Source organism: Ovis aries, chromosome 7 (assembly GCF_016772045.2).
Source record: "Ovis aries strain OAR_USU_Benz2616 breed Rambouillet chromosome 7, ARS-UI_Ramb_v3.0, whole genome shotgun sequence".
Classification (NCBI taxonomy): domain Eukaryota; kingdom Metazoa; phylum Chordata; class Mammalia; order Artiodactyla; family Bovidae; genus Ovis; species Ovis aries.
Window position 1 is genome coordinate 18,982,067 of NC_056060.1, and position 27,157 is coordinate 19,009,223.

At 50.6% G+C, this 27,157-nt stretch overlaps 1 protein-coding gene across 5 annotated transcripts; it reads right to left on the reverse strand.

Moving 5' to 3' along the window:
* Nucleotides 1-700: 700 nt before the first annotated feature.
* PKM (pyruvate kinase M1/2) lies at nt 701-27,157 on the reverse strand. Of its 5 annotated transcripts, none has more exons than XM_042252126.1 (12): nt 27,083-27,157; nt 17,930-18,046; nt 15,514-15,695; nt 14,828-14,919; nt 11,932-12,063; nt 11,345-11,531; nt 10,216-10,486; nt 8,348-8,498; nt 7,968-8,120; nt 4,323-4,489; nt 2,381-2,562; nt 701-1,434 (listed from the first exon to the last, which is right to left on the reverse strand). In XM_042252126.1, the coding sequence occupies exons 3-12, from the start codon at nt 15,665-15,667 to the stop codon at nt 1,328-1,330; spliced, it is 1,596 nt and encodes a 531-aa protein (XP_042108060.1). In that variant the 5' UTR covers nt 15,668-15,695; nt 17,930-18,046; nt 27,083-27,157; the 3' UTR covers nt 701-1,327. The 5 variants fall into 5 exon arrangements, with proteins under 5 accessions (XP_042108060.1, XP_042108061.1, XP_004010328.1 ...); XM_042252127.1 differs by lacking the exon at nt 4,323-4,489 and adding an exon at nt 4,872-5,038; XM_004010279.5 differs by lacking the exon at nt 17,930-18,046.

The following is a 27,157-nucleotide window of genomic DNA, read 5'->3' on the forward strand; positions in this document are numbered from 1 at the left end:
TTCATCTGTTTTCCCCAGAGCTGGGGATTTCGCAGTGTCTCCCAAAGCAGAAAGCTTCTGGAGGTTTGGAAAGGGACTGCAGATGGCCAGATTGAGTGGGAAATCACAAGCATTAGAGCTCACACTGGGGGTGTGACAATCAATCTGGTACGTGGGCCCCTTCCCTCTTAACCTCACCAGGAAAGGCTTGGTCCTTGGGAGTGGTCAGGAGACAGGGAAGGTGCAAACCGTTCCCTTCCCAACCCTCTCCTTGCTTTCTGAGCCTGCTTTTCACATAGGGAGGACGTGGAAAAACAGAAGAGGGCACAAATATTCTGGAAACAGAACCTCAACATGGACCTCTACTGCAGGATGACCTGGGGGAAGGAGCAGGACAAGGGCCACTTCACTCCTGGTTTACCCAGAGCAGGAGGGAGGGGCCCTTGTGGCTGCCTTCTCCAATCTTTGGTCTAAAAAAGCTGTTAAAACTTCCCCAGCTGTGGGATCTTTTAGACCCCAGGGCACTGAAAAGGGGAGCCCATCTTCAAGGTAGTCAGCAACTGCTCTCCCAGCACCTTGGCACCCTGGGGGACAGGGTGGCAGCTGGCCTGAGTCTTAACAGGAGCACTTGCCAGGAGCCATGGGGCTCTTGCCATTTCACCCCACTCAGAGGGCAGAGTTCAATCACCCCCCCCATCCCCAACAGAAAAGAGAGGAAACAGGTGCTTCAGCTGTTGTTTATTGACATACAGGTAGGCTCTATAGCAACACGCCTGGAGGCAGCTGCAATAGTGGGGGAAACAGAAGATGGGGGGTGGAGTGTTTGTCTGCAGCATCAGCTGGGCGGAGTGAAGGAAGAGAAGTATACGGTGCACAAGGTGAGGGAGGCTGAGGGGGTTGGAGAAGCAAGTAAGGGCCAGGGCCAGAGTCTACTTAAACTGGAACCACTGCCCCATACCCTAAGGCCCCTACTCTTGATCCCGGGCCAGGGTTGGGAATTCTCTGGATATCCATTTTCTACAGGAACTGAATCGGGTACACAAAGGAAGGGAAGCAGGAGCTGTTGCCCTCTGGGTGAAGCTCTGGGGCCTCCAGTCCTGCCTGTATCCCTCCTTCATCCCTTGCTTGGATGCAGCCACATGAGGGGTGGTCCAGCTCTGAACTACCCCACCCAAGCAGAGTCTTAAACCCAGCCAGGTTTCACAGAGGTGTTCATCTTCTTCCCTGGCGTCCCAGCCCACCAGTGCCACACGACAGCCCCAAGTGAGCACTACAAGGAATGCTGGCCTAATGAGTGGTTTGGGGAAGAGGGGTGGGACAGGGGCTGGAGGAGGGGCTTCGGAGACCATCACGGCACAGGAACCACACGCATGGTGTTGGTGAAGCCGGAACCAGGGCGCCACCCGGTCAGCACAACGACAATGTCTCCCTTCTTGAAGAAGCCTCGGGCCTTTCCTGGAGGAAGAGAAGAGAGCTGGTAAATGAAAAATTAAGCCAAGAAGGTATACACTTGGGAGTTCAGTTCACTCCAGTCGCTCATTGGTGTCCGACTCTTTGCGACCCCATGAATTGCAACACACCAGGCCTCCCTGTCCATCACCAACTCCCGAAGTTCACTCAAACTCATGTCCACAGTCGGTGATGCCATCCAGCCATCTCATCCTCTGTCGTCCCCTTCTCCTCCTGCCCCCAATCCCTCCCAGCATCAGAGTCTTTTCCAATGAGTCATCTCTTCGCATGAGGTGGCCAAAGTACTGGAGTGCCCCACAATTGAGGAAGGTCTGACAGGCCTTTACTTTCTTATACCACAAGGTGGCGCTAGCCTCACAGCCGAGGCAAAGGGAATGAGGGAGGCCTTGGTATTATTTCCTTATCACTCAGATGGTAGAGGTAGCAGGAACCTTTGGACATCATTCATTTTCTACTCAGGAAGGTGGAGAGCCCAGCCCAAGGTCACAGCTAGCTGTTTCCTCTCATCCTATGACATCCTACTTTTATACTGTGACAAAGGCCACTTGAGCACATAATCTAAATGTGAACTGGCCCCAAGTGTAGATCTGGTTAACTTTATGGGGAAAAAAAAAACCCCTCAGTAATGAGGAAGTGCCAAAGAATGGACAAAGGTGAGGATTATCTAGGATCCTTTGCTTTGGATCCCACTCCCAAAGAACATGAGGTGAGAACCTGGGCTGCTCAGCCTCACACCTCAAAGGTCCTCTCCCCGCCCTGAGCGTAGCCCAGGACTCCAGGGACTGGCATGAAGGAACCAGGGAACATTCCCAGTGAGGCCAGCTCCTGCCCGCAAAGGCCGGCATGTTCCTCTTTCAATGGGTCTCGGAGAAGCCGGTGCTCTAGCGCCCTCGCCAGCCCCCACCGGGAGCCCTCACTCCCAGACACGCACCAACATTCATGGCCAAGTTCACCCGGAGGTCCACGTCCTCAGCCCAGGCCTCCTGCACCGGGTCCTTACACACCACAGGGAAGATGCCGCGGTACAGGTGGGCCTGGCGAGCTGTCTGGTGATTCCGGGTCACAGCAATGATGGGGGCCCGGGGGCGGTACCTGGCCACCTGATGTGCAGACCTGAGATGGGGCAGGCAGACAAGATGGTTAAACAGTGCCCTCAGGGACTTCAGCAACAACTCACCCTGGAATCCAGCTCTGCCAGCCTGAGGCTCTGGCCATTTCAACATCTACTCCCAAGATTGAGGGGTCCCATAACCCTGTATCTGCCATAGCAGGCTCTTCACAGCTATGCTACCCCAAACCCCTCCTACAGGCCAGGGCCACAGGATCATACTGACCCAGCATGGGTCACTTACTTACCCACTTACCCCACATGGCCTACACTTGGCAGACCCCCCCACCCCCTGAACTTTTCCATTCTGGCACAGGGAGGCAGCCCTGCCCAAGCTCACCACACCCTGTTCTCTTGCTGCCAGCAACAGATACAAGCCAAGCAGCATGTGACTAGCACCCGACACTTGACATCTGCAAAAAAAAAAAATAACCCAAAACAGGAGCAGAGACCACCAGGCCACCTGGGAAATCTACAAGACAAGCCTTCCCTACTGCTGTGCCCTCTCCTGACCTCACATGACTCCCAGGCCCCTGAAACAGTCCCAGTAACTAGGCTGTAGAGCCCCAGAGTCAAACCTGCGTATCTAAGCAAGGCTGAGGATTAGAAATTAAGTACTACCCAGAAAGCAAGACTAGGGGATGGGAGTGTCAGCGGGGGAGGCTCTACCTATGAAGGATCCCCTGGAGGGGACTGGACCTTTAAAGCTCACAGGCTGGATGCTTCCTTCAACACTGACACTGTACACTGGTAGGGGCTGGTGTCTCAGGAGTTGGAGGGGCCTGCCGGCAGGGGGACCTGGAGCTCAGAAGGCAAGCTGTGAGGACACGCAACAGCTGTCAGGGAAACTTAAGCCATGTCACAGCAGAGGATGCCCTGCTTAAGGCCTGGCCTCCATACAAGGCTTTCAGAGGGAAGCAAATGCTGAAGTCAGGACTTGCTCAGAGTGAAACCCCAGAAGACTGGAACTAAAAATAGACAAGTAGCAAAGGTCGGACCTTTTCACAAAGGTCAACCCTAACAGCTGGAGCTTTTTATCCTAAGCCCTCTACTGCGGGACTCGGCACACATCTCGTGTCCTGGCCCTAAAGGCAGTCCCACCTGCTGCTCCTTGGTGCACAGGGGGCGCCCATCTACTCCTCTCCACCTACCAACTCCGGAAATCCTAGCTGCCCCGGGGAGGAGCAGCACAGACCCAGGGAGCAAGGGATATTAACTTGAGGTCCTGGATTTGGAAGGGACTCGAGCCAGAGGCCAAGTAGAGGTCTCAGCCTGGCTGCCTGGCCCGAGTGCCAGCAAGATAGCACAGTGACCTTTCCTAGGCAGCACCCACTTATCTTTGGGACTCAAAGACAGATGGGACAGGCACACCAACCAAACAGCATTGTCAGCAAACAGCATTCCTTTTGCAAACTGGACTTTTTAAAGAGCACTTAGCTAGAAGAAGCAAAACTGGTGGTCCTTTACTTTTTAAGAACAGCTTTTCAATATCAAACAATCACTTGTCGTCAGGCTTCCTGTAGTTATCTAATTAAGTCTAGCTCGTTGTGAGGGTTTAATAAACTTGCTTTGGACCCAAATGGTTCAAAACGCCCCTAAGTGCTGCTGGGGGCGGGGAAGGGGGCTCCTTCCCTGCAGGGTGCAGGCAGGGGGTCTTACCTTGGCTCGATGCCATCTGAGCCCCGTGCAGTGCACTGCTCCCAGGGGCCCCAAGGCAACGGGCCGCCGAGGAGGGCATTCCCAGGGAGCTGCTGCCACCTCCTACCTGCCAGACTTGGTGAGGACGATTATGGCCCCACTGCAGCACTTGAAGGACGCCTCCACGGCCCCCACGGCGGCGGCTTCGGTGGGGTCGCTGGTAATGGGTGACAGGCGACGGAGCTCCTCGAACAATTGCAAATGGTAGATGGCAGCCTCTGCCTCACGGGCAATCTAGGGGCAACATCCGTCCAGAGGGACGAGGGGGACAGAGCTGTCAGAGCCGTGTCACACGGGACGGGGAGGGAAAGACTCGCACAGGCAGCTGGGGAGGAGCAAGTCCCTGGGTGCAGGGGCCAAGAACAGCCCGATCACTGGAGGTTCTGAGCTGAGAGAGATCGAGACTTGCAGGAACCAGCCCCTCACCAGGTGCCTGTGACATGGCTGTGCCTTCTGCGCTGGAGGATCCTGTGGCCCTGTCCTGCCCTGACCTCCCTGGCTGGCTTCCTGCAGACGAGAGGAGTGTCCCAGGCTCAGGGCTGGGCCCTGGCTGTCGTCTAGAGTGGCTGGAGCAAGAGGCTGTTTATCCTACAGTTACCTGCCCTCGGGGCCCTACCTGCCAGACTCCGTGAGAACTATCAAAGCTGCCGCTAAACACTTATATGAAGCCTCCACGCTGCCCATGGCCATGGCTTCCATGAGGTCTGTGGAGTGACTTGAGGCTCGCGCAAGTTCTTCAAACAGCTTGCGGTGGAACATGGCTGCCTCAGCCTCACGAGCTATCTGTAAGGTTTAGGGGGAGGGGAGGCAAGGAAGAGGGAAGAAGGAGGGGGGAAAAAAACAAACGAGAGACGACAACATGGAAAGACAGAATGGGGAATTAATGAGAGGAAGGTACCGTAGGTTAATTGGCTAAGTCTCTCCTTCAGGCAGATGCAAAGAGGCAGGGTGATGAGAGCCTGCTCGGGGAGGTTCAAGCATCATTGGCTACTGTCCCTCCTCCATCAGAGGGGAAACGGGCTCTTCCATTCTGGAAGGACCTTTCGATTTTGGTAGGTCTCTCTGATTGGCAGTGGGGATGGAGGGAGACGATGTGACGCCAGGCTCTAACGCCTCAGCATGGAAACATTCGGAGGCTGGGGCCCCTCCCCGGCTCCCCGGCAGGACTCGACCACGCTGCCTCATGACACAGCTCGCAGGAAGGAACAGGCCCCCCTCCTCACATGGCTGCCTGGTTACCACAGGGCTTCGTGCCTGGCCTCCTCCATGCACACATGGAGTGCTTGCTTGGCTTCAGACACAGAGATGCTACCTGCCTTTCCAGTGGCCTGCGGTAGAAGCACATTGAGCAGCGCTAGAAAGCTGGGGTCAAAGCCAAGGACATGCGGCTTGACCACATTCTAAGCAGGCAGGTAGAAACTGGCAAGCTTGTGAGGGGCACTGAACAGCCATGTGAAGAGACAGGTGCCTGTGGAAGCACACAGGTGAGCTTACCAAGGCATTTGATTAAAACTGAATGATTGCAACACCCATGAGAAAGCCACTGGGTTATTCATAGACCACCTGCTCAGGTAACACCAAGAATTAGAAAACTTAAGCTTTAGAGGGTTATAATGCAGTTATGAGCGTCTTAAACAATGATGGGTGAGGGAAGAATCAGTAACGCCATCTCATTAATCTGACAGGATGAGCCAATGAGTGGCTGAATTTGCTAGGTTAAAGGGTTTCTTCCTGCAAGAATGGAATGCATGCGTGCAGCCCAAAAGGACAGGGCACATGGACAGGAAAGAGAACCATAGCTGGTACCACCTAAACCATAGTTAAGAACATCAATTTCATCAGTTACAGGAGGAAGCAGTGGACAGTTAAGAGGGGAAGCTATTGGCCAGTGTTAACTGGTGGCATGGCCAGGAGAACCTACCTCCTGAATAGGGCCATGCAATCCCAATCTCACATTTCTAAGGTGTTTGTTCAAAGAAAAGATTGGGTTTGGAAAAACAGACATGCTTGCAGAGCCCGGAGTCTGGTTCTTAGTCTCTGACCCCAGGACAGGCCCCACAGGAACACCTGTCCTGATCTGCTAGATGTGCTCTCAGAGAATGCTGGCTTCAGAGTCAGCTGACCTGGGTCCAAACTCAAGCTCTATCATCATGTGCCCTCACCCATTAAAAGTGGGGTGACATCCACCTCACTGAGGTTAAGAACCTGCGTAAGGTTCTTAGCAGACATTTTATAACAGCAGTGCAATTTAACGCAAAGGGTGTAATTAAACATCCCATCTAATTCACTTCTTAGATAAGGCCTTGAGAGGTTAAATGATGTGCCCAAAGACACAAAGTCCCTAGAGTCTATCATGTCAAGGTCTCAGAGGCCGTGGGGCCACATGACTAAGCAAGGCAGTATTGTTACATTTATATATATTTCTATATGGAAACCCATAAACATTAACATCAACCACTCTAGAAGGGGCCGGTTCAAGGTCACTATCTCCCAGAAGAGAGGAAGTACTCACTGGGACAGGTGAGAACCGTGAGCCTGCCGTGCATAAGCATCAGGACAGCAATCATGTCATACATGGGGTGGCCATCAGCCAGAAAAACACAGCTGCCCCAAGGGCAGGCACTGGTCTCTACTGATTTCATTATGGGCAAATCCACCCACAATACCAAGGACAGACCAGAAGACACCTGTAGTCAAGATGTCTTGTTTTACCCCTGAAAAAGTATCCACTCTAACTGTCACGTCTTCTTTGGAAGCCACTCGAGCCTAATCACTTAGACAGTGAAGAAGGAAAGGATGGTATCTAGTCCAGAGGGTTTTTGCGGGGGATGCATTGGAGGGATGTCACACAAAGGGCTTGGGGTCCTTTGCTGGCTGGAAAATGAACAGGAACGTTAAAGAAACAGTTTGCTGAGCTATACATTATCAATAGCCACCTAGGACCCTTGTGAAAGGTCAACTGTAGCGCTCTTTTCCCCAGGCCTGTGTTCCTCTTCAGGATGCTTTAGAGCAGAGGCAGCCAGGCTATGGGACATGGTCCCGCAGAAGACCTTGGAAAAACTAGCTCCCACAGGAGAATGAGGAGCGGCCCCTAGGGCTCCTCCACACCCTCTCACCCCAGGGCCAGCTGGGATTAGCCAGCCTTCCACCTGTTTCTATTCGTGGGCCTGTAACCCTTCCCTTAAACCCCACTTCTAGGGTGAGTGCAACAGCTCAGCAAAGCAGGCGCTGCTGCGGGCACCATGCAAGGCCAGCTCACAGCCAAATCAGTGCAGGTGACAGCCTCCAGTGCAGGCCCAGAGGACTCCGTCGGGGAGGCACTGGCTGTAACAGGTGGGGAATCAAAACGGAAGCCGAACACAGGCCAGCTGGGAGCAGGAGCTCTTGCACTTTTCCAGAACAGGGCAGAGGGGCTCGGGTCCTCTAGACTGTCCAGGGGGAAGCAGTACAGATGTCCCAGGACTGACGCAAGGGAAGGATTCACACCCCAAAGATGGGAGTGAACTGCACTACGTGCAATGAAGGAGGCCGCCTCCAGAACAGAAGGGACTAGAAGACTGGGCAGGAAGGCAGAAGAGAAAAAAAAGACACCTCCACGGCCCCAGCGCACGCCTCCTCACTCTGCTTGTGACTCGGAGGAGGGCACAGAAGTGACACTACAAGGTGCCCCCATGTGCCGGAGTTCGCCTCCACCCTCAGCGGGAGAACTTACCAGGTGCTGCATGCGGACAGCTTCCAGGGGGTAGTCCCCTTTGGCCGTCTCTCCAGACAGCATGATGCAGTCGGCTCCATCCAAGACGGCATTGGCCACGTCACTGCCCTCCGCCCGGGTAGGGCGAGGCTTCTTGATCATGCTCTCCAGCATCTGGGAGGGGACAGAGCATTTGTGAGACGTGGCCTGGGAGGGCTTCAGACACAAGGTGACCCGTGGAGAGCACATATGTACAGAGTCCGGCTTTGTGTAGGTGCGTGGGGGCAGGAGGGCAGGGGAATAGGTGTGTTGTGTGATGTGAGGCAGGACCCGTGGGAAGAGACCAGGTAGCCTCCGGAGCCTCCTTGAACAAGGATGCACGCTCAGGGGGAGGCACACACCTGTGTGGCACAGATGACGGGCTTCCCAGCTCGGTTGCACCGACCGATCATCATCTTCTGGGCAAGGAAGACCTTCTCTGCGGGGATCTCAATGCCCAGGTCACCACGCGCCACCATGATCCCATCACTGGCTTCCAGGATCTCGTCAAACCTGACAGGCAAGTTGCAGAGACAGAGCTTATACAGAACAAGGGCCTCGCGTACGGTGACACCAAGTTTCCCGGGATTCTCTAACTTGGCCATTCTTGCACCAGGACAAGTACCCATGACATCATCACAGGGGTGTTCCAGCTGTCTCAGTCCCCCAAGGGGCCAACAGTTCTGCCCGGTGGACTCTTCAGCACCAGGGGAAGGGGCGACACTTCACTGAGGGGAAGGGGAGGGGGGAGGTGGGGTTCCCCAAAACCCCATGGGTTCACTTCCTCTGCATCTGTCTTTTTTCCCTTAACTTTTTATTTCACATGGAGGTACAGCTGATTAACCATGTCTTGATAGTTTCAGATGCACAGCAGAGCGACTCAGCCATACACACATGTGCATCATTCTCCCCTAGACCCTCCTCCCCCCAGGTTGCCATATAACATCGAGCTACACAGTAGTCCTGTGGGTCATCATCTTAGATACAGAAGTGTGTACAGGTCCACCCCACACTCCCTGACTATTCCTTCCTCTCACTGTTCCCCTCTGGTAACCGTAAGTTCATTCTCTGTGTTCACCTGCATCTGATGAGGTCCCTCTCAAGGTGTCTCTCTACCATCTGCATTTCAGTCATCACTGCTGGGGCAGAAACGGAACCCAAGGCGGCTGACTGCTCTTGACACAAAGGTCCATGGCCTCTTCCAGTCAAGGACACTGAAAGGCTGCTCCTTCAGAGGTCCCTCCCCAATGTGTTGAAGGCACGAGAATATGGCCTTGCCTGGCCTGTAGCCAAAGTCAGCAGGTGCCCATGGCTTATCAGGATGGCAGAGGGAGGGCCCCAAATTTCCCAGTACAACGGACATTGACACAAAGCTAAGGATGGCAAGGCCGCAACAGTGGGCAGCGCGGCTCCTCCCGCTCTCCCCGTGCACACACCTGACCACTCAAGTAAGCCCGGGTTGTCAGTAGTGCTGGGTTTGAGTAGGAAGCCAAGCAGGAGTAGATGTCACCCAGCTGGCCTTATTCATGCGGCTCTACCTGGTGAGCACTGGGGAGGCAGTGGAGCAGGGCCGGGACCATGTAGAACCAGAGGAAGACGGCATGTTTTCCCAGGGAGGTGGATACCGTGCCAGAGCTGACCCAACCACCAATCCCACTGCTTGCCAAGTGAAGGAGCCCCCTCCTGAGAGCCTGCTGTCTTCCCCCTTGTGGCCCCCAATTCCAGCAAGCTTAGCTAGTGCAGGAGCACTACGCATGGTTCTTGAGCCCGGGAGCGGTGGTGACCCTGTCCCTCTCCAGTGCTGTTCCCTGGAACAATGTCAAGATGCTGGCACCCCCATCATCTGTGAAGCTTTTTTCCTCCCCCTTGAAATACCAATACCAATATCAGGCGTGTGCACTAAGTCACTTCAGTTGTGTCTGATTTTGCAACCCTATGGATGGTAGCCCACCAGGCTCCTCTGTCGACGGGATACTCCAGACAAGAATGCTGGAGGGAGTTGCCATTCCCTTCACCAGGGGATCTTCTAAAACCAGGGATCGAACTCACGGTTCCTACATTGGCAGGTTCTTTACCACTAGGGCCACCTGGCAAGCCCACCAATATCATAGGATATTCTGAGTCAGTGGGTCTGAAGTAAGTTTGAGAGGTTAATTCGAATGGGCAGGTGGCAGGCTACATCTTGCTCTGCAGAGAGCTCGGCTGGGGCTGAAGGAGGCAGGGGACTTACCTCCGAACTCCCTCATGATTCTCGATTTTGCTGATTATCTTGATGTTCTTTCCTTTCTCTCCCAGGATCTTCCTGACTTCATGGACATCAGAAGCCTTGCGGATGAAAGACGCAAACACCATATCCACGTCCTGCTCCACCCCAAACTTTAGATCCTGGATGTCCTTTTCTGACACAGCAGGCAGGTCCACGGCAGCCCCGGGGAGGTTCACACCCTTCTTGCTGCCCAAGGAGCCACCATTCTCCACCTCCGTCACCAGGAAGTCAGGACCTGTATGGAATGGAATAGGTTGGGGAGGCTGAGCCCTGGGTGCAGGTGTCCCCACCAGGAGGCAGGCTCTCCCTAGTCGAGAGAAGGGGCTCTGTGCTCCTTCTCTGTGCTTCCCACGTGCTCTGGGAAGGAGCACACGGTGGGTGGTGGAGCCAGGTGTGAACACTGCCAGGGTTCACACTCCAACGACTGTGGGCAAGTCCATTAACCTCTCTGTGTCTCACCTCCACAGGGATAATAGTATCTACTCATTAGGTTGTTTCAAAATTTAAACAATATCTACATGTAAAGAAAGAGCTTAGAGCAGTGCAGATCACTTAAAGGTTATCTATCATTCCCAGGAACACTGGAGTCCTATAGGCACCATATTAAATGGATAAAGGAGGAAAGCAAATCTTCAAATAGTGAGGATGGGTAAAAACGCTTCTCATCTGCTCTCCAAGAGTACAACTGAACTGGAGTGAAATCTGTTTTTGAGGACAGGAGTTTATTATAAAAGGAACTCCTGGGACTTCCCTGGTGGTCCAGAGTTTAAGAATCCACTTGGCAATGCAGAGGAAGGGAGTTTGATCCCTGGTGGGGGAACTAAGATTCCACAGGCTGCACAGCCACTAAGCCCTCGAGCCACAAGAAATGAGCCCATGTGCCACAAACAGTCCAGTGTTGCAACTAAAATCCCATGTGCCACAACTAAGACCCAACGCAGCCAAAATAAATATAAATAAATAAATAATTTGAAAAAAGAAAGGAAGTCCTGAGACTATAAAGATTCAGTCTCTCTGCTAACCAAACAACCTTCCTATCTTCTGGCAAAGAAATTTAGAGATGGGAGCTGCAGACCCTGACTTCTGTCCCTACCTTTCTGCTTCACCAGCAGAGAAATAAGCCCGTCATCCACGTAGATCTTGCTGCCCACGTCCACCACCTTGCAAATGTTCTTGTAGTCCAGCCACAGGATGTTCTCGTCACACTTCTCCATGTAGGCATTGTCTAGGGTGATCTTCAGTGTGGCTCCCTTCTTCAGCTCCACCTCAGCGGTGCCGCTCTGCAGCAGACAAGAAAGGAAGCCACAAGTCCAAAGCTGGGCCTTCCTGGCAGGAGAAAAGCTTTTTCCTCTAGGGAACCAGGATTAAATTTCAGTTGGAAGTAACAATAAAGCCTTTTCTAACTTAGTATATATTTCAAGGAAATAACCCAAGAAAAACCTACAGTGTTTCAGTGATACTAAAGAGGAAGAGATAAGCTGCTCCCTAAGACTTCGAAGTAGGTTTTGAGTGTAAAAGAGGTTTCTTTCTGGTACTGTTTCTTAGCAAAGCAGGTCAAAGGAAGACTTTCTACACTGATGGATAAAACTCTCATTTATAGACCTAAACTCTAAGAAACGTGGCTCCTGGGCTCTCTGGGTCCCCTACGCCTTCTCTCCTGCTTCTCTCCAAGATACTCACGCCCTTGATGAGCCCGGTTCGGATCTCAGGTCCTTTAGTGTCCAGGGCCACCGCCACTGGCCGATAGAGAATGGGGTCTGAAGCAAAGCTTTCCGTGGCTTCACGTACATTCTTGATGGTCTCTGCGTGGTACTGGGGGAAAAGAGGGGAGATGATAAGCTCCACATCAGTCATCCCACACAACGGGATCTAGGATTGGCGCTGAAGCTGATCACCGGGATTCTGGACCACTGCCTCCATCACCGAGCATCCTCTACCAGCTTACATCAACCTCCTCACCTCTACTCACTTCTCGGCATCCCTGAACACCAAGCTGAGCTCTCTGTGCTATACAGAAGATTCCTGCCAGCTCTCCACCCACTTCTACCAACGCCATCACCCACTCTAAGGGCAAATCTTACGAACTTTAGAATATTTACACCCATACCTTTAACGGTTTTTGGTGGCAACACATGTCAACATAAAAGAGGCTTGTTTCCTCCCCCTCCAGCCCCTAGGATTCAACAAATATCCTCAGCAAATAAAGCAGACAACTGGGGTAAAAGACCTTGTATCTGGATATTACTGCTCTGGCCACCAGAGTTAGAATGATAGATCTGATAATTCTGAGCTCTTCTCTATCGATTACAACCGCCATTCACACTCAGTTATTTACTTAAGCTGACGCAGCCCAAGTTAAATATGTTGCTCAAGTCATGCAGGCCTGCTTCTGACAATCACTTCCTCCAGTCTGATTAGAAAAGGAAATGGAACCTGGAGAGGTGGGAATACGCCTTTCTCTGAACTAACTGACACTTGCGACAAATCCTGGCTTCAGTCTCACCTCGGAAGCCCTTTCTCTTTTCCATTAGCCATTACTGTTTGACGAAAAAAGGGACTCAGAGCCAAGACGGCAAAAGTTCCTAGTGCTCTCAGTGTGACATTGCTGATAACACAGGCTCCCAACTTAGCACTCTGTGGGCCTCATCCTTCAACCACCACCATCCAGGCAAGGGGCACCTGAGAAGATGACACGTCTTGCTCACAAGAGCTGCCAGAAGTGGGGGCTAGAGACACTGTGGCAAAGCTGTCAGACCAGACGCAATAACAATAAAACCAAGAAAAGAGATCAGATGGTAGATGTTCCTCTGAGTGAAGGACAGAAAGCAAATCCAGTGCTCTGCTTAGCAGAGTATTAAAAACGGTCGAAAGTTGGAAAAGCATGTCTCAGCAGTTTGTCAAACTATAACTGTTTACATTATATAACTAATATTTCAGATCAGTTTCCAAAACTCTGATTTCAGGGGCAACATAATTTCATCCTGGTCAAAAACCTCAAATTAAACCCACAAGGGACTTCCCAGGTGGTCCAGTGGTTAAGACTCTGTGCCTCCAAGGTGGGGGCCCTGGGTTTGTCTGATCCCTGGTTGGGGAACTAAGATTCTGCCATGCAGTGTGGAAAAAGAAAACAAATCCCAACTCTGGGAATAGGAGTCAAAGCACAGATAGTCACCAAATGCCTCTTGCAGTTTAAGAAACTAACCCCCCTGAGCCAGCCCCCTCCAACAGGTGCAGATGCCATCCTCTCCCCCTGCCATTTCAGAGCTGTGTATTATTTTACTGGATGGAAGAGGCCATAAAGCCTACTTAAAGGTCAACTTCCTAAAAGCTATTTCTGCTCCTTCCCCTGCACACAGCAGACCCTGGCACAAGTCCGCAGGAGGGATCAATTGTGAATGGACCTTCACTGGTGTCTCTAGCTCTCTCTTTGGGCTAAGCGCAGGTTTGCAGGAATGCCTAGTGACTGCTGCGGAGGACTCTTCACCTTTGGGGAATTTAGAACGCCATCTGTGGGCTTCCTGACCCAGGGTGCCTGCTGAGTGTACTTCCCCTGAACTTGGTCAGGTCCCTGTGACATTTGGAGGCTACAGGCTGTTTATGGAACATGGGTTAGGGAACCTACGAGGAACACTCTCATGTTTCCAGAAAGGAGGCGTACAGTTTTTGGATTGCATTTCCTGAGGCTTTATTTTTAGTTTAAACTTATCACCAACTTTCAAATGCCAGAGGGCAACCCCTTACCCCTTGACCTTATAGGGCAGCATTTTCTTTATTCTGAACAGGAAATACAGAGTCCAAGAGGAGCAAGAGTTTGCCTCCCCCATTAGTCTTCTATCGATGCCAGTATGAAATCCCATGGCACTGTTCCTCAGGCAGCCCACACACTCCTCAAAATTAGCTTGTTCTGATCTTGGGAACAGAAGCACAATGGAGCACTTCCCAATAGCTGTCACCTGGTCCCAGGGGTCAAGTCAGCTCATAAACAGCCCCAGTACTAACACACTCCTCCCAGACCACTGGACAAGTGTGCTGACTTTATTTTAATGTCCCAGAACTCCTGGGAAGGGACAGGCTGGGAACACAATGTTGATGGAGTGGGGTACTACACGCCAGGACCCAGTCCTTCACTTGCAATAGTGGAAACCCTTCTCTGGGACCTGTCCCATTTATCATGGGTCTAAAATAAAAATAGGCCAGAATAACCCGTAGGGTGACTTACTGGTTCATCATTGCAATTATGAACTGTTATAGAAACCCTGGTACAGAAGTGTCAAACCCCACGGCTTAAGAGGGGATTCCAGGAAAACCCTTCCATGCTTTCCATATCAAAGGCTAATGGAGCACAGGTGTTGGGGAGAACCATGGCCGATGACAAAGCAGGTCATCTTTGCTTAAGGAGACCTGGCCACTTGAGATGTCAGGGGTTGGGGGGAAGAAGAGTAGGGATGGGCTGGTGAAGACTACCTTGCCACTGATTCCCCGCTTTTTCTTGCCTGGTCCACTGTGGCTAAATAAACATGGCATGCCGGTCCTGTTTCCTACAAGCTGCCCCAGGGGCCACACCATCAAGGCTCACCTCGTGGGTTCCATGAGAGAAGTTCAAACGAGCCACATTCATTCCAGACTTAATCATCTCCTTCAATGTCTCCACTGCTCGTGAAGCTGGGCCTAGTTCAGAAAAAAAAAAAAAAAAAAAAAAGCTTGAAAGTCATTACGTGTTCATTATCCAAAAGAGGATTAACACTTCAAGTGTGCTTCAGTTTAAAGAACTTTTAATAACCAACGTAAAATGTAGCCAGCCGACTATGTTTTCCCCGAAGCCCAGTCAGATGTACAACTGCAGAATTTTGGTTGAACAGAGCCAAGTCCACAAGATCTTTCCTAGGTCTCTGAGATGCTCACAACCAGTAAGAACTGCCATGGAAAACACCCTCTAAATTTTACCTTTAGAAGAACACATAAAGCATATGAATTCCTTCCTGCAAATTCCTATGAACTCAGTTTGAAGAAGGAAATGGCAACCCACTCCAGTATTCTTGTCTGACAAATCCCATGGACAGAGGAGCCTGGTGGGCTACAGTCCATGGGTCATAAAGAGTTGGTCAGGTCTGAGTGACCAAGCCCATGACTTCATTTCCCCTGAGAATCTCTCTGTAGCATCCTGCTCAGAACCCAGGTGTGCTACATTTAGTCTTTTGCGGGGAGAAAAGCTCACTGTCTGAGGAAGCCCTTGTTTCAGAGGGAGTGGGCACCCGCACTCACCAATGGTACAGATGATGCCGGTGTTTCGGGCAGTGATGGGCGGTGAGTCAATGTCCAGGCGGCACATGTGCTCCAGGAATGTGTCGGCCATGGCTGCGTGCAGCTGCTGAGTCTGAATGAAGGCCGTCCCGGCATCGCTGTGGTGCTTCGACATGGCTTCTGATGGCTTGGGTCCAGAGGAACTGGAGAGAGAGTGTGATCTGTCTGAGTGGCTAATATATATCTTGGCAAAGAAGCTGCTTCCTGCTCACACATTAACTCAACAAGCATGCTCTGTGCACAAGCCACAGGCAGCCCTGCCACGCTCTGGCTACGTGGGTGCTCAATTCAGGCCATGGGCTCACATTATCATGAGCAAGTAGGAAAGACCCCAAAGAATAAGTCAAAACCACATTCCCAATGCATGTACTTCCCAGGCACATGTTAAACACACACCTCCCTCACACTGGGATAATGTCTATCTTGACTTCCCTACTAATCCTGTAAATGGCACCATTTATATGCACTGCATGTTTCCTCAAAAAGAGCCAATCTTCCAGGGATACAGACAACTCACCCCTAGCTCAGTACTGTGGTCAATCTAGATCTTTTTGTGAAAAGCTGTCTCAAAGCTATAAACATCTGCTATGGGGTGCGGCACCCACACTCTCTCTTAACAGTCCCCACCCAAACCCAAAGCGACCTTCCTGGTCGTGGAGACACAACCACTATTCAGGTAGCCTCCTAGTCCTGGAGTCTTAGGTTTCACTAACCCAGAGGGACACATTAAGTCCATTCCTCGATTCACCCTAGGCTGGACAGTATGCCCCTGCCCACTGAGAGGCAAAAACCCCCCAATCCCTGGACAGGTAAGTCCAACCAGAACCAAGAATGCAAAATATTTTTTTCCCCAGGAATCTGTACTTAAAAACTACATCTGGTACTTTCAGTCAGAAGGACTTAAGCACACTCAAAGCAATTTGCGTCAAACCAAGGATAACCACAATGGTCCTAGCCTGGCTCTAAAATTATTGCACTATGAAGAAATTAACACTGCTTCTCAAATCCTTTCCAGGCTGATCTTCTGACCCGCCACCCATTCCCTTTCTAAGTCTGGAAAGCACACCACTCACAGTAACAAAGACCATCTGTTCCAGGTAATTAATCAGCCCAGGTCACAAGCCTGACCCAGGGCACAATGGCTCAGACTTGTTTTTCTTCATTGCTGACTTTACAACTAAACTCAGTCAGTTAGTTAGCTGATTATAGGCGAGACTTGAGAAGCTTCCAGGCAGTGTCTGAAGACTCATCAGGTAAGCACGGGAGCGGGAAGCTTGCAGTCCTCATCAGAATGCCATTCCTTTTCACAGGTTTTCAGACTAAGGGCTGCTCCTTCTCAAATCCTCGTGCCTACGTGCTGCACCAAGGCATAAGAACAAGCCTTTCTTTTTCGCCCTGTCCCACCTCCAAAATCTCAGGGCTCCAAACCAAGGCACCCCACACAGGTAACCCTGACTCTTTCTCCTCCTCCATCCTTGACTGTGTGGCCTCTCTGGGTGGCTGGAGCACAGCATGCATCTAAACCCATCTGACGCTTTCAAACAGTCTGGTAAACTTCAAGAAGCTCTGTGACCAGTTATAAGTGAAGCTCCTACAAGTTGTTGAAAACCGATAGCTATAGATCCCCAACTGCACCTTTAAAAACAAGAAACTAAGACACCAGCCAACTACTCCACATGGCATATACACCGTTCCTTTTGATGTATATCTCCTAACTCCCCACCACATAACCAGGTACCAAGATGAAAACAACACTCTCTCCTCCATGACCCAGGGGTTTTGGATCTCTTAGCACCAAGACCTTGGAGGTAGTCCGTGTTTGCTGAATGATGTTTCAGAGCACCTATTAATGCCTCTGTGTCAAATCGAAGTTATAGCTCTGCCCCCTCCCCCACCAAATCTGAGAACTTCTGAATCACTGACAGGATGGCCTGGGCAGCCAACCCTTTCCATGCACTCAGGGTGGAAGCCGGGCTTACACAGCAGCACCCCCTATTCCTGTGGTGTGTAGGTGCGTCTGGCTGTAAAGGGAATACCACTGAAGAGATGGTTCCCTTGGTGGCACACCAAGGCCACTGGAACACACAGGTCTCACTGTGGCCTCCAGGCAAATGGAGTCATCCAGTGTGACCTCAATGAGTGGGTTAAAGTAACTCTTAAAAACCATCAGTTGGGGACCTCACTGGCAGTCCAGTCGTTAAGACTCCACACTTCCATTGCAAGGACCATGAGTCTGATCCTCAGCTGGGAAAATAAGACCCCACTGCTACATAGTGTGGCCCCTCAAAAAGGCATTCGTTGGATCGGCTCTAGACCTGAGACATCAGGGTCTCCTTGCAAAGACCCCCGCCTAGGGCCACTGATCATTGTGTCATACCTTGTGTTCTCTGGGCTTGGGCTTCCGGTGACATAACGCTCTTTTTTTGACTCAGGGTGGCTCCTCGGCCCCACTTGCAAAGACTGCTCGGAGCTGAGAAAGGTTTGCCCTGCAGAGCTGTACAAGGATTAAGGTAAAAGCTGAGTGCAACTAAAGCTCTTTAGGGTAATGGAGAAATCCCCTTAATAACCAGGCATTCAAGCAGTGGTAGTTCCTAGAGATTCGGCTATGTTATAAATTAATACGCAGAAGTCACCCAGGAAAATTCTCCGGTAAAAGAGCTGTCGGTGGCTCCTTTGCAATGCTTTATCCCCTCCCCTATAACGTCTCTTTAAACCTTGGTTTATTAACATTTCACTATTGCCCCGCACTTTTCTTTGGGAGGGGAAGCACTAAATTAAACATACATAACTGGACCAGAAGGATACCCACCAAAATATTATCAGCATATTATCTGGGTGGTAGGATTACAGCAAATTTCTTTCTTCTCTTTACTAAAAAGTTTACTGATACTACTTTCATAAGAAAAATTCTAAACGTACCTCTTTGAAAAATGACACATTTACAAGCATCCTGGTAAAAATGTTGGAATTAAAACAAAAGTGAAGGTCCTCATGCCATTATTCAACTGCCACTCTATGTACTTCAGGAATATTCTAAACATGGTAGAGGTGGAAAAATGCATCTTGGGCCCTAGATCACAAACTCACAGCAGGATAGTTTCACTGACTAAGAAGATCAGCCTTAGGAATTCTCTGGTGGTTCAGTGGTTAGGACTCAGCACTTTCACTCCCTGGGCCCAGGTTCAATCCCTGGTTGGCGAACTAAGATCCCGCAAGCCATATGGCACAGTGAGGGAAAAAGAAACCCGAGTCACTCTAATACAGTAGATACCAAAGGATGGTCCGCGAGAGCAGAACTTTCAAAGACATTATTTGCCTTCTTTAATGTGCTGGTATTTGTACTGATGGTGCAGAAGCAATGGGCAGGTAAAACCTTGATTCGTCCAGAACCTCCAAGTCGGGGGGAGGAAAGCTAATATGGTCCACAGGACAACTCTGTGCCCCAAATCTGAGTTACATGCCCAAATCCAACAAACTTCTCTTCCTATTTAGCCTGCCCTCAAGCATCAGAGCAGATCTTTGTGACAAGGATATTCTAGTACAGAAGGGCTGCCCCAAGAACAGGAGATGCTATCAGCAGATACAATTAATATACTGGGCTCAACCACTAACCCTATTTCATCATCTCAGATTAAACCTGAGGTCTACAAGCTCTGATCTTTTGCTCACCCAGGCTACTAAGTACAAAAATAACAAGTGAAATTTTACTTGCCATTTGAGTGTGTGTACCCACCAGCAATCCAAAAAAGCTGGCTTGTCAGCAAGTCTGTCCAGATTCCTGAGATCTCACCATGTCCTTAAAGTCCACTACCAAACCAGAGACCTTGTCACCTGCCCAGGTCCCCAGCTGGGTTTCCATTCCCTCAAGCGTTGCCCTGGAGCCTCTCATGAGCCTCTTCTCCGGAGCACATGCTGCCCATCCCCACCTAAAACAACCCCTAGACTCTCCCCCAGCCTCTGGACAGTGCCTGCCAGCACATATTGCCCAGTTCATGCCAGTCTGACTCATTCCTACATCCTCCTCCTCAGGAGGCACAGACATGCAGAGCCAACCTCCAGCCAGCAGTGGAAGCTGGGCGTCTCCACTGATGGCAGCGAATGCCGTGCCCGGGTACGGGAACCTGAATCTTGAGCCCGAGCCCCTGCTGTAGCATCCTCCTCAGAGACATTTCTCCTCTGTGAGAAACAAGACACCATCAGAGGCCTGAGAGCAGCTGAAAGGACGGAGCAGGCACAAGCGACTGCTCAGCTCCATGGGCCCCGACTCCCACCTCTCCTTCTGCAAGTGGCTCCTGGTCTCCTGAAGCCAGAGCTCAGTCCATGCCAGACACAAGTCTTGGATCACTCTTTAGAAACCAGGGCATAGAAACCATAAAAGAAAAAAAATACCCAACACATCACTGAGAGCCAGTACTGCTGGCAGGGTGTGCTGGAAGGATTCATGCTTCACTCCACCGATTCAAGCTTCCACAAAAGCCCACATCATTCTGCCCTAGTTAAAGCCAGCTTGGCCTATGAGACCACATCTGCATAAGCCAACCCTTAACCAATGTGTGCTCTGATGCCAATCTTACTACACAGGCTGACTCAATGATGATGGCACCTGTTGCCCACGACTGTGACATCAATTTGCTATCTACATCTCCATTATAACTGAGTCTCCAAGCCAGTACGGAGGTCTGATTCCCACATCTTTGGCATACCAACAACCATTAGAAAGTTTTCATCACAGTATGTTGGACAGGGACTTTCCTGCTGGCCCAGTGGCTAAGACTCCAAGCTCCCAGGTTTGATCCTTGGTCAGGGAACTAGATCCCACGTGCTGCACCTAAGACCTGACCCAGTGAAATAAATAAATATTTTAAAAATGCTGGACAAGGCATTCAGGTCAGTCTACTCTCTAGAAGTTCTGTTAGTAGATGATGGAGCAAAAAAAAATATAATTCCCAAGACTGGCCCTTATCTGACAAAGGCAGTGACAAGATCAAAATGGGTGCCAGGCCAGGCACAAAACCTAATAAGGTCTGGAGTGAATACTCAGCTGTTCATCCTATTTGTTGCTGTCGGTCAGCCGCATCTAACATCTTACTCTTTTGCGATCCCATGGACTGCAGCCCACCAGGCTCCTCTGTCCATTCAATTCTCCGGGCAAGAATACTAGAGTCGGTTGCAACTTCCTACTCCAGGGAGTAGGGATTGTAACTGAGTCTCCAGCACTGGCAGATGGGTCCCTTACACTGAACCACCTGAGAAGCCCTTCATCCTCCTACACAGTTAGAGTAATGATAACAGTATATCTGCATATGGAGTGGGGCCAGGACAAGCAGTTCTTAGCTAAGAGATGGGAATGTTAAGTCCATTCTCTCCTCAACAGGCCCCATAACAGAAAGCACAGTCTGGTGTTACCACGTTACACAAAACAAAATGAGCCCACTGTAGGTTTAAGTAAAATCCCCTCGCTCTTTTATTCAGGGTTAGAACTAAGTGGCTTAAACATTATACATAGGGGCCCAAGGTCCTATTTCAAAGCTGATGCTAAATGAGCCCACCCCTATAAGGACCACTCAACTCCAGGGCAGGAAGTCCTGAGTCAGAGAAACTGCTACCATTTCAAATGCTGAGGATTTCCTGGTTCAATCACAGATGCCCAGAGAAGAGACCTGGTTTCAGTCTGGAGGAGGAAGTGGAGACAAAGCTTTTGCTGAGTTGTGCTCCTTACTAGACTTAAAATTATGAGGCTGTGCTTCAGGGCATGAGACTGACACTTTGGAAGCACCAAGGGACCTGGGACCCTGATTCAAGATCCTTCCAAGTCAGGTACAACACCAGGGGGAGGGATAGCCTCAGAAAAGGGAGGCCTTGGCTCAGTACTTAGAGGAGGAGCTGCCCTCCATCAGTCATAGCTGCAGGGAGAAGAGGAGGGGATGGGAGGAGGAAGGGCATGCCAGATCTCCCAGAGCACTGACCTACTTAGTATGCCTGGTCTCCCTACAGTGACCACCATATAGGTTTGCTTGTTTTGAACTGAAGAAAGAAACATTAACATCTATATTTCTGCCACCCAGAACTGACCATTAATATTATCCAAGGAATTCCCTGGCAGTCCAGTGGTTAGGACTCCATACTTTCACTGCCAAGGGCTGGGTTCAAACCTGGTTGGGGAACTAAGATGCTGTGAGACACGGCCAAAAAAAAAAAATTGTTCTTAATCCAGATTTTTAGACTTAAAAAAAAAAAACAAACAAACCATTGTATCCAATTCATTTGTCCTCCATCCCCAGGTGGTTCCTCCAACCCTTTCACATTGCATCCTAACACCCAACCAAGGTCATGAATTTTCTATCCTTATAGTTCATCTAAGGGTGTCTTATCTCTACTCAACACTGTGATACTGCTGCTTCTATAATACGCTAAGTAATGCACTGAAAGGCATTATCAAACAACTTGCTTTCGCAGCATACTTAAGATCTATCCAGCTGGCACACAGCTCTCGTTAATTCAGTGCGTGACTAGACCATCTATTTATGTATTCCCTTATTGGTTGATCATTTTCCCACTAAGCCCAATTTTTCCTCATTAATCAGTACTATAATATTTCTCCTAGTACATGTCTCTTTGTGCAGGTGTGGTTTCTATATCCAGAGGTGTATTCCTGGGCCACACGGTATGCTTGCTTTCTGTTTTACAAAATAGTGCTTAATTGCTTTCCAAAGTGGTTATATTAATTTACAACCAACCAGTAAAGTGAGTTCTTGCCTTCCCACACCTTTGTCAACACTTGACACTGTCAGACTCTTACAGCGTTTGCCCATCTGATGCGTGATGTGTTAATCTGCTCTCTAACAAAATAACAAAAGGAGGATATCAGATATCAGGATAGCTTTCTTTTGAGTCTTTACTTTCCTGCCTCTTATCTAGACTAAAACTTCAGTGCTCCTCCAAAGTGTTGTATGGCTTGGTCTCATATGCCATGACTGCACTCATCACCTGAGAAAGGGGTGGTGTGATACCAGTCATCTATAGTTAAATATTATCTGTTGGCTGATTAAGTGTTTGGAAGGGCTGGGCCTCCTTTCAGATAATTTTTATAAGAAAAAAAAAAATTTTTTTTTAACTGCCATCAGCCGAGCTGGTCCATACTCTGAAATGCCAGGAGCAGCAACCCTGTCATCGCTAGTCTTGGCATCTCCCCGACTAAAGCCCTTGTCCGACTTCCAAACACAGCTTGCTGGCGTCAGGAAAAAGAGGCTTACTGGTCCCCAGGAGTTTTGCCTATAGGGAGAAATGGGGGAGGGGAGTCAGAGGCCACCAGAAGTACTGCAGCCTGGCTCTCCCTCCTACGTGCAGAGGGGCACAAACCAATATAGGAAAAACGGCTGCAGGGGTGGGGTTGCGCCACTTGGTGGCCCTGCCCACCTCCCCTCCTAAGCTGACCAGTCATAGGAGGAGGTCCAAAGTTTCAGCGGAGTCTGCATGCACTGCCACTCACCACCCGTCCTGGCTCACCTCCCCCAGAACAGCTTCTTTAACAAAGCCCCAGATAATCAGCCTATTCATTTATCTAGTCCTTGGCTAGTTTGTGGTTAAAGAGAGAGAGAGGAAAAAAGCAAGTTTCCAGAATGTATGGTAGAATTAAGAATGGTCTTCATTGGGAATTCCCCGGTGGTCCAATGGTGAAGACACTGCACTTTCAATGCCCAGGGCCCACGTTCAACCCCTGGTGGGGAAACTAATATTCCCACAAGCTGTGACACAAAGCAATGCCCCCTCCCCCCACCACAAAGAGTGGTCTTCATTTAGTTCTATTTCTATCTGTACAAGAACTGAAGCTTAAAGTGATGATTCAAGGTCCCATAGGACTGGTCACGAAGTAAATCACTTACATGTCTCACAAGACCCTCACTCAACAGTGTTGCAAGACAACTCTGCTCCCATGGATGCCTCATTCCTGTGGCGCACCAGTTAACTGGGATTTGACTGTGGATATTCCGGATGATTCAGAAATAAAGTTAATGTCAAATGAGTCATTCCCCCCCACCTTCAGTCTTAGCTCTTAGCCAAAATAACACACCCTTACTTGCCTTTATAAAACCTGAAGACAAAAACTCCTGTAGACTTGCATTACAAGTCTGTAATGTAAGAATTCGGAGAAGGCGATGGCAGCCCACTCCAGTACTCTTGCCTGGAGAATCCCAGGGACAGGGGAGCCTGGTGGGCTGCCGTCTATGGAGTCACACAGAGTTGGACATGACTGAAGTAACTTAGCAGCAGCAATGTAAGAATTGCATGTTTTTCTACCTTCCTGCTCTCAAACATTTCCCCATTTCTTTCACTGCCTCAACATTAAGAAATAAGCAGTTTTAAGAAATAAAATGGCATTTCCTGTGACCCCACATTAATGTCACAACACTCAGGGCACACAAGCACCTCCCCTTAGGTGTTAGCTGCTTGGAGTTAACAGCTATCAAACTTGCCAAGTCACTGGTGCTGCAATTCCTAAAGACCCAATAATGCTTTTGGTTAAACTGTGAATTCAACACTGAAATTATTTACTTCTAATGCAGTGCTTAAAATGAGAGCAGCTCTCCTATATATAAGACTAATGTCCCTCCATTTTGGCTCCAGTCTAGTAATGCAGAAATGAGTTCATCGTTATTCATCAAGTTCATCGTTATTCATCTTCCCTACAATGCTTATTCCCAAAAGGGTTGCCACATCCATTGCACAAGGCTCAGGACAGGGGTGCAGACTATCACTGGGGCCTGAGGCTCTGCCACGTGGCAATTAAGCACTGTCCAGAGAGCCTGGGGGCCTCCACTATCGTCACCTAGCTGAGGTGCTCTTAACTGGGAGGAATGCATACTTCACTATTTGACTCACTGAAAGGGGAGAGGGGATTCTTAAGCCTGCAAAGACGACAGTGGTTTCCCCACTCACCCAACGAAGACAGTTCTCTTAAAAGCGGAAAAATTCAAAGGTTGAGTCATCTTCCCTACATCCTCCCCCACCCCACCCCCAACACAGATCTGGTGATGTTACATACTCCTCCCCTCAGAAAAGCTCCCCCTGCATTCCCAACAGCATCCTCAGGCAACCTGAGGGTGAATTATTTGCTAACAATGCTGTAGAGTCCCGACCTAGAGCCTCCTCTACACCCCAGGGAGTGGCCACACCCTGCAGACAGCAAACAAGGAGCTACTGTCCTTTGCCTCTTATCTTAATCTCACACCAGCTGGCTGAGCAAATCCCAGAATGCTACCTGGAGTAGGTGCCAATAGAACCTGAAGATTTTAGTTTTAGGTTTCCAAGTTTGTTTCTAATCTTATAGCCAAAAGCTATAATACCAAAGGCTGAAAGCCATCTCCCTTCTTGCCTTCCTTTGGCTGGAGGACCAAAAAGCCCCTGTTGCAAGTGGAGAGTAGCAAGGTAACATTGTTAGTTACTTTGCCAACACTGTAGCAGGATTCCTGAGCGACTGGTTTCTAGATCTCTGGTATTTACATACAGCCTGACTCCCAAAGATGAACTATGACCGTTTCGGGATGGCAGCAAGAAGAGGAGCGCTCGAGTTCAATTATAGATGAAGTCATTGGGCTCAGTGACCAAAAGAATACATCTGGAGGCATCGCACCAGAGATTAGACACTGCACCCTGTATAGACACTCAATATGTATCTATGTTTAAGTATGTATATAGCGACCCACCCTTTCAACACCCAAGATGAAAATAGTTACAATTTTCACATGGGAAACAGGTCCTGAGGCTGAATTCCCCCTATTATTCCTATCAGTATGTAATGAGTTAAACCTGATTCTGAAAGCCTGTTTTCAACTTCCCACTGCCTCTGTCCGTCATGTCTGGACCTCAGTTATCAGGCTCATTTGTATGGGGGAGGGTCAGTGTCCCGGGTTTGAAGAACATAGATAAGAAGACAAGAGATGCCAACCCATTACTGAGTCTTCAAATAATCTTCAGACTGGAAGGTGCTTTTCCGCTTCATCACACCCCGTGTGATGCCACCTGGTGAGGCCTCCTAAACCCCGACAGGAAGTGCGTACCCTCCACGTGTGGAAGCCCGCGTGTACCTTCTTCACGGCACTTATCAGTGGTAACTTTTACATTCGTTTCCTAATCGGACTGAGCTCTGTGGGCTAGGACGATTTTAGTCAATCTGGTCTGGTCTCCACAGCCCTCCCCCAAACAACTCTTTATACGAGTTTTTAATGAATGAGCGTGTGTACGTGGCACCAAGCTCTTGATATATTTCTACTCTCCTCAACCCGCGGCCTCCGCGCTCTACAATCGGGCGCATCTGTTAGGCAACGCTGTTAAGTAACGTGAAGCACAGGCAGGGAGCCAGGTGAGTGCCTCGAACTCGAGGAGGCCTCTGAGCAGCATCCAGAAGCTTGTCGGGCCGGAGATGATGCTTGGTCGGTAACGGGCCCGAGGGTCAGAGTTTCCTGAAGCCGAGGAGCGGGCGCGGCAGGGCGGGTCCGGCGCCGCTACGTGCAGCCCCGCCTCGGCGGGATGGAGCCCGGGGCACCGCCCCCACCCCCAACGCCCCCCGGAGCAAGCGGAGCGCTGCGGCCGCTCTATCGTATTCTGGGCGGCACAAAACAGGAACGCGCCACTGGGCAGCCACCCTTTCTTCCTCTGCAGCGGGTTAGACCAAGGGTTACGTAACCCTCTAACTGCGCCTCCGGCCGCCACTGCATCCATCTCCGGGCCGCCTGGGAGCCAGCCTGCCCATCCGCAGACCAATGCACTTCGGGACTGACCCCGGAACTCCAGCCCCGGGCTGGGGAACTACGATGGAGAAGGGGGGGCAGGAGATGGGAGGCCGAGGGGCGGGGACGGAGAGCAGGCGGACGTGACCAGAACAGAGGGGGAGGGGCGAGGAGGCTGGTGGCGCGAAGGAAGGTGCGCAGGAGAGGGATGCGCTGGAGCGGACGTGACCAGAGAGGCGGGGGAGGGGCGGGAGCCAGCGCGTGAATGAGGGTAGGTACTAGAAGGGGACAGCAGCTGAATGGAGGAGGAACAGGGGAGCGGAGCTTGGGGAGTTTCAAGGAGAAGTTACAAAGAAAGCATCAGAATGAGGGGGACACGGACAGGTTGAAAACAAGAAGCGAGTATTAAGGATGATGGGAAAGGGACGGGCATAGGAGCAGAGTGGAAACGGGGGAGACTGACGCATGAAAGGAAACTATCAAATTAGGAGAATAAAGGGAGGAAGAGGAGAGCGAGACCAGGTCGAAGAGGGAGGAATAGGGAGGTGAGAATGGGACCAGAATGGGGATGGGAGGTCAGGGACTGGGGCAGGAAAGGGGCTGGCTGACCCGTCTGCCTTCGGAAGAAGCGGGAGCTGGGGGCTTTGAAGGAGATCCTAGGCACAAGCAGCCTTTCTCCTCTTTTCTGATCCCAACCGGGTGAGCCCAAGATGCCCCGGACCCTGCGCCATCCTGGGTCCGCAGGCGGGCCAGCATTCCGCACTGCCCCGGGAGACGATGGCCCAGTCTCTCCCCACGCTCACCTCCGACGTGCTCCGGCTCGGGATGCGCTGCTACTGCACACAAGTCCGGAGGCTCGCGACGCGTCGCTCCAATGC

Coding starts and splice junctions, on each gene's coding strand:
- PKM (XM_004010279.5), bottom strand. CDS start 15,667: ATGTCGAAGCACCACAGCGATGCCGGGACGGCCTTCATTCAGACTCAG. Junction 8,499..10,215: donor AATCATGAGGGAGTTCGGAG/GTAAGTCCCCTG, acceptor CTTGCCTGTCAG/GTTTGACGAGATCCTGGAAG. Junction 1,435..2,380: donor GAACTTGGCCATGAATGTTG/GTGCGTGTCTGG, acceptor CTCTTCCTCCAG/GAAAGGCCCGAGGCTTCTTC.